Here is an 11,538-nt window from a genome sequence, read left to right as displayed (position 1 = left end):
AATGCCCCCCTGCTGGCCTGATCGTCCCCACTGCCCCCCCTTGCCAGCCTGCTCATCCCCAACTGATCCCCCCTGCCAGCTTGCTCGCCCCCAACTGCCCCCCCCCCCCGCCGGCCTGATCACCCCCAACTGCCCTCCCCTCCTGGCCTACTTGCCCCTAACCACCTCTACCTCGGCCCCGCCACCATGGCTTTGTCCAAAAGGACGTCTGGAAGGTCTCTTGGACTAATTAGCATATTACCCTTTTATTAGTATAGATATTAAACGTTCAAACTTACTTTAAATAAGAGCTAAAACTGGAGAAAAGAAAAAAAGGGGTCTCATACTGAAGGAGTAACTAGTAAAGTGAGAACATATGTATTCCAGCAAAATGTATCATTAGTCTAGCAAAGCAAAAATTAAACTTTTGTTAAAAAAATTTTTTGATGTTTTAAGATATTTGTTGTATTCAAATACAGAGCTAACCTTATGGGCACGAGCACGAAACAAATAAAGGTACAGGAATCAAAACAGAAAATTCATTGTTTTATGCAGTAAGTTTTACCTTTTATTTGCAATAATCTTTAACCTTAATACTATAAGCTCTGAATTAAATAGCCTACTTAGACCTCCCAAATGACCAGCATTTGTGGATTTTAAACCCAGAAAGAATTTAAAGTAAACTTGACCTAAGTCTTCTCACCACTGTATTTTAAAAAGGAGAAATCTTACTTACCATTGTTAACATCCTCTATTACCTGACAAGTACTAATTAGCTAGTATAGTTCTATTCTATTTCAATATCTATTTTTAAAATTTCAATAGAAGAAAACACTTTTCACTGTCAGGTAAAATACTAATATCTAGTATACAGTATATATTTTGCAGATGCATTATACATGTTTTGCTAATTCATTATATTATAACCTTTTATATTATTTTTCAAATAAAAATTTAATATTAGAATCCTAAAGGATAAAGGTGGAAATGTATTTAAAAATATAAGCAAACAGATTCCTTAACATTCAAAAACATGTAACTATTTTTAAAATCCTCTTCTAAGATAGCCAAGATATATTATGAAAAAAAAAGCAATTTACAAAATATGGATAGAAGACACTTGGTAAAATGTATATGGATACAAAATTATTTATGTATACATGTGCATATGTAGTTATCCATACATATACACACGTATTTATAAAAGCTGAAAGGATACCAAAAAAAAGAGAGAGAGAGAGAGAGAGAGAGCGAGCGAGCAAGCACGCGCAGTACAATGGGACAAGGCAATGGGAGTATGTTCAGAGGTAGCGGGGCAGTGTCTGCTTTTCTGGTTATACCTTTGCATATTGCTTAAATGTTTTCAAAACTATGGCCACATAAGAACAATACTTAAGATAAATATTTTCAAGACCTAATTCAAGTCCACTATATCTCCCTTAGACAGGAAAAAAAATACATTTGTGGAGACAGTTTCTACACTTACTACAAGTTCTATAGCAAATCTTAGGCACGGAATGGTTATTTTCAGAACAGTACTAATGACCATCACCACAGGGGATTACTAGAGGTTACTATGTTTATCAAATGATAAACATATGGAAGCACTTTGCAATTTGTGAAATTCCATACAAATGTAATACAATATTTTTACTAAAAGATTAGAAAAAAAAGATATCATATATGTAAAAGATTAGTAATAGAATATTTTTAGTAAAAGATTTAAAAAAGACTGGTTAAACTGTCTAGCCAGGGTGGCTCAGTGGTTTAGCACTGACCTATGAACCAGGAGGTCACAGTTAGATTCCTGGTTGGGGCATATGCCCAGGTTGTGGGCTCGATCCCAGCATGGGATGTGCAGGAGGCAGCCAATCAATGATTCTCTCTCATCATTGATGTTTCTCTCTCTCTCCCTCTCCCTTCCTCTCTGAAATCAATAAAAATATATTTTTCTAAAAAATTAACTGCCCATAGATATATGTGTTTATTTCTTAACCCTTAATTCTATTCCACTGATATACATGCCCTTATGCCCTTTCCATACTGTTGATTACAGTATCACTTGAGTAAGTTTTACTAATCATGAAACATGAGTCCTGTGACTTTTTTTTTCTTCTAGATTATTTTGGAATTCAGGGTCCCTTGAAACTCATTATGAATTTGAGAACTGACTTTTCCAGTTCTGCACAAAAGGTCACTGAAATTTTTATAGACATTGCATTGAATCTATAGATCATTTTAGGTAGTTTTGACAGCTTAATATTAAGTCCTCCTACCCAGGAATACATGTCTTTCCATTTATACAGGTCTTATTTTATTTTAACTTTCAGTGTACAAGTCGTAAATTTATTCCTTTAGATCAGTGTTCTCAACCTTCTGGCCCTTTAAATACTACAGTTCCTCATGTTGTGACCCAACCATAAAATTATTTTCGTTGCTGCTTCATAACTGTAATGTTGCTACTGTTATGAATCATAATGTAAATATCTGATATGCAGGATGGTCTTAGGCGACCCCTGTGAAAGGGTCGTTCGACTGCCAAAGGGGTCGCGACCCACAGGTTGAGAACCGCTGCTTTAGATGCAATCATCTCTGAAATAATTTTCATAATTTCATTTCCAGATTGTTCATTGTTAAGTGTATTGAAATCCTACTGAGTTTTGTGTGTTGACCTTACACCCTGAAATACTGCTCATTATTAGTTTTAATAGCTTTCTTTTGGATCCTTTGGGATTTTCAAATATAGGATCATGTTATCATGTTGTACTTTTTCCTGTACAATTTAGATGTCTTTTATTTCTTCTTTTAACTAGAGGCCCGGCGCACAAAATTCATGCGCGGGTACAGTCCCTAGGCCTGGCCTGCAATCAGGGCCATCTTCCCCAGCTGCCCACAGCCAGCCCCGACCCCGGCCGCCACCCATCCCTGGCTCCCCATTTGCCATCAGGTGATTATTGCCTGATGGCTGGGGGAAGGAACCGAGAGGTTGGCTGTTCCCACCCACTCGCTGGCCCCGCCCTCACCACGGGTGGCCACCAGGCGATCGGAGCCTGCCGGCCGGGGAAAGGGACCAAGAGGTGGTCAGTGCACCTCATAGTGACTAGTTCAGTGGTCGTTCTGCCATCAGGGTCAATTTTCATATTACCATTTTATTATATAGGATTACTCTAGCTAGAACTTCCAGTACAATGTTGAGTAGCAGTGGAGAAAGTGAGCTTCCTGTGTCTTATTCCTAATCTTAGGGGAAATGCTTTCAGTCTTTGACCATTGAGTATGATATTAGCTGTGGATTTTTCATAAATGTTCTTTATAACGTTGAGGAAGTTCCCTTCTATTCCTAGTTGTCTAAGTGTTTTGATTATGAACAGGTGTAGGATTTTATGAAATGCCTTTTCTACATCAATTAAGATGATCATTTCCTTTTTTCCTTTGTTCTATTAATGTGATGTATTGCAATGACTGATTTTCTTATCTTGCACTCCCAGGATAAATCCCACTTGGTCTGTGTGTCTGCTCTAATATGCTGCTGGGTTCGTTTTGATAGCATTTTGATGAGGATTTAGCAGGCATGTATTTTTAAAACAATTACAAAAAAATATTATAGCCCTTGCCAGTGAAGCTTGGCAGTTAGTGTCAGCCTGCTAACTAAAGGGATGTGGGTTTAGTTCTCAGTCAAGGGCACATACTTGGGTTGTAGGTTTAATCCCTGGCCCTGGTTGGGAAGCATGCGGGAGGCAACCAATTGATGTGTCTCTCTCACATCAATATTTCTCTCTCTCTCTGTCTCCCTCCCTTCCAAAAATATACCTGGGTGAGGATAAAAAAAAAAAAAAAAAAGGAAACATTATAAACATACAGAGAGCTACTGCTCATATTATTTCTTAGTAAGAATTTTTTTTTAATTGAGGGTAAATGTATATATCTTTAAGACATTCCATTGAACCCTAAAAATTAAAATGAAGTAAAAGGAAAAAATGTCCCTTTTTATATCAATGATGAGTTTTACTATCTTAGGGTTGCTGCAATTTTAAAGATGTTGCTTCTTTAAGTATCATTCTTTTACATACCTGCAAATATGTAATGAATCTCTAAAAAAAAAAGTCTACAGGATGACTATAGCATCATCAATAATTCTAAACCCACTTCTACAGTGATAAAGTAATATGAAAATATTTTACCCCTTCAGAGAAAACTTTTGCACAGTCCTTTGCTAATTTTCCAAAAAATAACACATTGATGGCGTTACTCTCCGAATCTGAATTTTCTTGTTCTAGAGAAAAACACACACACAGGAAAACACTTATTCGATATAGCAGTTTTATACACACCAGAAAAGTGATGGCAACTACATTCTAAAAACAATAGTTATGCTCTGACCGGAGTGGCTCAGCTACTTGGGCATTATCATCCTGTGCACCAAAGGATTGCTGGTTCCATTCTGGGATAGAGCACATACCTGGGTTGTGGACTGGATCCCTGGTAGTGGGCATGCAGGAAGCAGCCAAAAGATGCGAAGCTCTCATGTCAATGTTTCTCCCTCTCTCTCTAAAAATTACTGTCTCTCTAAAAATCAATTAAAAATATTTTGAAGCCCTAACCAGTTTGGCTCAGTGGATAGAGCGTCGGCCTGAGGACTGAAGGGTCCCAGGTTCGATTCCAGTCAAGGGCATCCCCAGTAGGGGGTGTGCAGTAGGCAGCTGATCGATGTTTCTCTCTCATCGATGTTTCTAACTCTCTATCCCTCTCCCTTCTTCTCTGTAAAAAATCAATAAAATATATTTTAAAAAATATTTTGAAAAAAATAAAAACAATAGTTACTTCAAAATGTAATTATAAAGAATAATTACAATGTTTACAATTCAATTTTGGTTTACTACTTCCATTTCAAACACAATGAAGAGAATGTACTGGGCATAAAAACCAAAACTATAACAAGTTTCAAGTAGAATATGATCTATAAATCTCTATAAATATCACATTAATATCACCTAATGACCACTTTCTATTTAATTTCCCATATTTATAATCAAAAGAAACTGAACAAGATATTAATTGTTCAATTTTTATACAATATAACAATATCACCCCACAAATATTTCATTTATTGAACTTCTAGTAACTACAGTTTTTGGAATATTAAGTTTTAATTTAGACAAGTGTGGTCTTCTCCCCCAGCACCCATATATTGAAGAGTAAAAGAGCTGTATAAAAACTAAGCTATCTGTAATTTTGAAAATAAAAATTACTTGGGTATAAGAAATAAACATTGTACAAGTCACGTCATTTGGATCTTCTAGGCTTTGGGAAAGAATCTCCATAATCTTCATTCTCTAGGAATCACTTCCTATAACCACTGCAGCAAGGCCGAATGCTATGACTCAATTATATCATCGAATAAGTAAAATTGCACTTCTGTGTGTATTTATCTGTGTGTATATTTATATACAAAGTTACCCATTTGTATATTACAGGAAGAAAGTTAAATAGAAATGATCTTATATACCTTCTAGTCCAATCTTCAAAATAGGTGTTCTGTTTCCACCATAGGTTAAAGGAGAGATATGTGAAAGTTTTCCCTGAAATGAGAGAAAAAGAATTACACAGAAGTCAAAAGAGGTTATTATAACACCAAGATATAAGATTGGAATCATTTTCTAAAGGCAATTGACTTTTATCTTGCAAGAAATCACATGTTTAAGTCAGTATTTTTAAGACATGAAAATGATTTATCTAGAGAAAAATGAGGGCCTAAAAATACTTTCGTTCATAAATTAATTTCTTTTTTTTTGTTTGTTTTTCATTGTCTAAAGTTTTACATGTCTTCTTTTTCCCCAATTGACTGCCCCCAGCCATTTCTACCCCCAAGAGCAAGGCCCCATCACCCCAGTGTCTATGTCCATTGGATATGCTAATATGCATGCATACAAGTCCTTTGGTTGATCTCTAACCCTGCACCTCCCCCATAAATTAATTTCTTAATCCCATTAGTTAAATATTACCAATTCCTCATTTTATATATAAAGATGAACTAGCTCAACTTCAACTTTATTTTAGCCTGTAAAACTGTTTTCTACTAAAGAAAAAGATTAAGAGTTTGCTCCTAGAAAGAAATTAAAACTTATTAAGGAAAAATTTTAAAGTGAAAAATGATAATCTCATAAATAAGGACAGTGTGGACAAATCAATGGACTAAGGCACAAATACAGTTTAGTCTTTGTTCTGCTTCTATAACTAAGCAACTCTGTCAGTCAAAAAAAGTTATTTAATCAGAGTTTCAGAAAAATAAATTATTTAATCTGGATAGTTTTTATCATTTCTTTTAGCTCTAAAATTTAATGATTCCATGATCAAATATATTATAGGGCTCTTTAAAAACTTACACACAGAAATATAATTGATTTAATGAAGTTTAACAACAGATCCTATAATACATATCTCCTAAACTAATATTCCAACTTTGATATAGCCAACAAGAAAAAGCAGTTATGTTCATAAATCAATTTAACTTAAAAGCATCAGAAAAAAGAAAATATGACTATCAGCAGCACAAAATGGTTCAAAGTAAAGGTAAATAGTTTCACTTAGGAGGTACAAAGCTGGAAAGAACGAGAAAAAGTGGAACAATGAACAAATTCACAATTTTTCTTGACACACCAGAGTTGAAAACAGAAAGCAAACAAATAACCAGAAATCTAGGAAAAGTGAAGTACCTCCAATGAGAGATGAGAGGCAAGTATCTACATGGAGAATATTGATTAGAAGGGCAAAACCAAAATGTAGCCTTCTTGCTCTTTCCTTTACTCTTGGACTTACTATACTAATAAGTCTCTCACCAATCTCCCATCATTTTCTCCTTTGTCCCTAACTTAAATGTGCAATAATGAAAATGAAATGTTCACTAAATATGCGTAACAGAATATTGGATATGGAAGAAAAAAAGGTTCAGTGAACTTGAAGACAGATCAATAAAAATTACTCAATCTAAAAATCTCTCTCCACTAAAAAAGAAAACAATGCTGAAGAAAAAGAGACCTGTAGGTAACCAGCAAACACTCTAACATACAAACATACATGTAATTGACATCCAGAAGGAGAAAAGAGTAATAATGTCAGAGGGAAAAAATTCCAAGGAATTTTATATATCCTATATAATAGAAACCCAGCAACCATACGGCGAAACGACCAGAACGACTAGTCGACAGGTTGCTATGATGTGCACTGACCACTGGGGGCAGACGCTCAACACAGGAGCTGCCCCTGGTGGTCAGTGCGCTCCCACAGTGGGAGTGCCATTCGGCTGACCAAGATGAGCAGCTGCTACCGCAGCGGGAGCAGGTCCACAGCCGCACTCAGCTGACCAGGATGAGTGGCACTCCCATGGTGGGCCGATCCCTGCAGGCCACGCCCCCCATCAGTGCACAAACCCCATGCACCGGGCCTCTAGTTAGTCAATAATTTCCCTAACTTGATGAAAAACATTGACTTATGGATCCAAGTAGCTCAGTTACTAAGAAGCAGGAGAAATACAAAGAAAAAACACACCTGGACATACAACAGTCTAACTACTAAAAACAAAAGATTAACTATTCTGAGTTATGAACATTCTTACCTGGACATATTTCTTGCTATAATCACAACCTAGCTGTAGGCCTCTGAAATCTACTTTGTGTAGTTTATTTAGTGGCTCATTTTCAGGCACCCCATTGACTTCTTTTATTAATTCCAGTGGCATATCAGATCTGCTTTACAGTGGCATATCAGATCTGCTGTCCAAAGCAAATTCAATCAGGGAAGTTGATTATCTTGATGCTGAAAATACAGAGACCAATGTTTTATACAAAATGTAGTCAATATCTGCTTTAAGCTTCTATGTCTTAGTTTTGCTTTGCTTTTCCTTTTAGTTAGTTATCACTGTTCGTGGACAAGAGCTAGAGAATGGATTATGCTATAATTTTATTGCAAGGATAAATATACACATTCTTCTAAATCACTGAAACTTAATCCCCTTCTATTTGCTTTTGTATTTTATTTTTTAAAATTAAATCTTCATTGTCGAAAGTATTACATATGTCCCCTTCCTTCCCTCATTGACTCCTTCTAGCCTGCCCCCACCACACTCCCGAGGCGTTCACCACCCTACTGTCTGTGCCCATGGGTTATGCATATATGCATACAAGTTCTTTGATCTCTTCTCACCCACCCACGCAATCTCCCCCCGATCTTTTCTGAGGTTCCACAGCTGTTCCTATGCTTCTATGTCTCTGGATCTACCTTGTTCATCAGCTTATTTTGTCCATTAGATTCAACATATGAATGAGATCATGTGATACTTGTCTTTCTTTGACTGGCTTATTTCACTTAGCATAGACTCTCCATGATGTCTCAAAGCGTAAGAGATCCTTTTTAACAGCTGCATAGTATTCCATGGTATAAATGTAGCACAGCTTTTTTATCCATTCATCTACTGATGGTCTGTTTCCAGATCTTAGCTATTGTAAACTGTGCTATAAACATAGGTGCACACATTCTTTCTGATTGGTATTCCAGGTATTGTAGGATATATTCCTAGAAATTGGATCATGTAGTCAAATGGAAGCTCAATTTTTAATATTTTGAGGAAACTCCATACTGTTTTCCACAGTAGTTGCACCAGTCTGCATTCCCACCAGCAGTGTACTAGAGTTCCCTTTTCTCCACATCCTCGCCAACACTTGCTTGTCATTTGTTGTTGATAGCCATTCTGACAGGTATATGAATTTTAAGTTGCATGAATTCCTTATATATTTTAGATATAAACCTTTATCTGATTTTTCATTGCCAAATATGTTCTCCCATGCAGTGAGCTTTCTTGTTGTTTTGTTGATGGTTTCTTTTGTTGTGCACAAGCTTTTTATTTTGATGTATTTCCATTTGTTTATTTTCTCCTTAGTTTCCTTTGCCCTAGGAGATATAAACATATTGTATCTGTAAACATATTGCCATGAGAGATGTCTGAGATTTTGCTGCCTATGGTTTCTTCTTAGATTTTTATGGTTTCATGTCTTACATTTAAGTCTTTCATCGATTCTCAGTTTATTCTTGAATATGGTTTAAGTTGGTGGTCTAGTTCATTTTTTTGCATGTATCTGTCCAATTTTTCCAGTCCATTTACTGAAGAGACTGTCTGGACTACATTGTACATTCTTGCCTTCTTTTTCAAATATTAGTTGAGCATAATGGCTTGGGTAGGATTTATTCCAGGGATGCAAGGCTGGATCAATATTCACAAATCAATAATGTGATGCATCACATAAAAAATTGAAAGACAAAAATCACATGTTCATATCTATAGACGCAGAAAAAGCGTTCGACAAAATCTAACACCCTTTTTTGATAACTCTCAGCAAAGGGTGAATAGAGGGATCATATCTAAACATTTTAATAAAGGCCATACATGACAAACCTACAGCCAACACCAACTCACTGGGCAAAAACTAAAACCATTTCCCCTAAGAACAGGAACAAGACAGGGCTGTCGGCTTTCACCACTCTTACTCAACACAGTACTGAAAATCCTAACCACAGCGATCAGATAAGAAGAAGGAATAAAAGGCGTTCAAATTGGAAAGGAGAAAGTAAAATTCTAGTTATTCACAGATAACATGATATTGTACATAGAAAATCCTAAAGATTCCACCAAAAATTTCTATAATAAATGAATTTGGCAATGTAGCAAGTTACAAAATTAACACCCAGAAATCGATGGCATTTTTATAAGCCAATAATGAATTCTCGGAAAGAGAAACTAAACAAATAGCCCCATTTATCATTGCAACAACAACAAAAAATTAAGATACTTAGGCATGAACTTAACCAGGGAAGTAAAAGACCTGTACTCCAAAAACTACAGGACATTGAAAAAAGAGATTGAGGAGAATATACCATGTTCATGGATTGGTAGAATCAACATCATTAAAGTATCCATACTACCCCAAAGCAATCTATAGATTCAATGCAATCCCCATTAAAATACCAACAGCAGATTTCACAGATCTAGAACAAATACTCCAAAATTTTATATGGAACCAAAAAAGACCCCGAATAGCTGCACCCATCTTAAGAACAAAGTTGGAGGGATCACAATGCCAGACATCAAGTTATACTACAAAGCCGCTGTAATCAAAACAGTCTGGTACTGGCACAAGAACAGGCATATAGATCAATGGAATAGAACAGAAATTTTAGTTTTATACAGTGGGGCCTTGACTTACGAGTTTAATTCGTTCCGAGACCGAGCTCGTTAAAGAGCTCGTGAACTCAAATTACTCTGTCAACTCAATGCAAAAAATTGGCTGAGAGACAACTGGTATCTCAAAAAACTCGTTAGTCGGGACACTCGTAAGTCAAGGCCCCACTGTATTTTAAAAGTACTTCTAAAAGTCAGTTTTATTATCGGTGATAACTGAGCTAAGAATAGCCTTTACCACCATGCTTTAAAATGCACAAGCCGCTGGGCAAGGAAAGTTTTGACAGTGTTAATATTGCGTAGGCAAACTGTACTACCAAAAGCAAATTACTCCGAAGTATATCCTTTGCCTCCTCCCTCCCGCCCGATACAATCAAAAGAAATGACTGCTGAACTGACGTTAACGTGTGCACTGTGGGTTCAGTCTTATTTCTCAGAACTCTTAAGTGGACAGTTAGTGCCAACACTCAAACTGGGTGTGTGCGCGCCAACCTCCCCCGCCGGCAGCCTCCGTGGGGGCCGGCACAGGGGACTAACCCACTGGGCTCCCCGACCCCAAGCGGGGCGCTGGGCACCGCAGATCAGACAGCGACGCGCACGAAGAGCTTCTCCGCAATAACGACGCCACCTCTGGGTCCAAACGAAATCAGCCTCTTTATCATGCCAGGTCCGGTCCCGACCCATCTAGGATGCACACTGCCAACTCCAGAAATGTACTCACCGCGCTCCGCAGCCAAACTCCGCGTTCAGAAGGGCGCGCCGGTGACGTCACACGCTCGCCGGCGGCGCAGCTCCCGCGCATGCGTGCTCGGGCCCAGGGACCACTTCGCTGTTCTCTCCCGCGCCCGCTGAAGGGGGCCTGAGGGTTACCAGCGTCTCCGATGCCCTGCAAGTTTAGCGGAACACGAAACGCATCACGCGTTTATTTAAACGAGGCATGCGGCCCGCCGGCCGCGAGTTTGACATGCTGGGCCCGGGGAAGCGGGGGTGTGACGGGGGGTGGGGGGGCGGGAAACGGCGACCGTAGCGTCCGCTCGGATTCGCGCCTCCCCCTGAGCTCCGCCCCCGTCAGTTCCCGTGGTCGGGCCGGAAGTGGCCGCGGGGGAGGCGGGAGCTGATTGTAATTCCTGTGACTAATTAAAAACTATTCCCAACCCTGGTCGGGATCAGAGATTCCGTTGCTGGACTGGAAGCCTCGGGGGGCGGGGCACTTCTTCTAACCCAGTTCTCCCACTCCCACCCGCACCCCCACCCCCAGCAATGGCCCAAGTGTACATCCTGCAAAGAAATCGTCCCAGCGGTGAGCAAGGCTGTGTGCAGACAGGCTTGACGGA

General features: G+C 38.4%; 1 protein-coding gene across 6 annotated transcripts in view; it reads right to left on the bottom strand.

The window, feature by feature from the left end:
* Positions 1 to 11,039, bottom strand: part of POT1 (protection of telomeres 1) — a 71,649-nt gene extending 60,610 nt beyond the window's left edge. The window contains exons 1-3 of one of the 6 annotated variants that reach the window (XM_006090499.3): positions 10,926 to 11,039; positions 5,483 to 5,555; positions 4,158 to 4,249 (exon numbers count right to left, since the gene is read on the bottom strand). In XM_006090499.3, the coding sequence (XP_006090561.2) occupies positions 4,158 to 4,249; positions 5,483 to 5,555; positions 10,926 to 11,006 (246 nt within the window). In that variant the 5' untranslated portion in view covers positions 11,007 to 11,039. Of the gene's footprint in view, positions 1 to 4,157; positions 4,250 to 5,482; positions 5,556 to 7,588; positions 7,805 to 10,925 lie in introns of those variants that run through there. The other 5 variants (XM_023755329.1, XM_023755331.1, XM_023755333.1 and 2 more) reach the window with 5 other exon arrangements.
* Between the last annotated feature and the right edge of the window lie 499 nt (positions 11,040 to 11,538).

Source organism: Myotis lucifugus, unplaced genomic scaffold, assembly GCF_000147115.1.
Source record: "Myotis lucifugus unplaced genomic scaffold, Myoluc2.0 scaffold_73, whole genome shotgun sequence".
Taxonomy (NCBI): Eukaryota; Metazoa; Chordata; class Mammalia; order Chiroptera; family Vespertilionidae; genus Myotis; species Myotis lucifugus.
The sequence above is the reverse complement of the archived record's forward strand: the minus strand, read 5'-3'. Positions and strand labels throughout refer to the sequence as shown.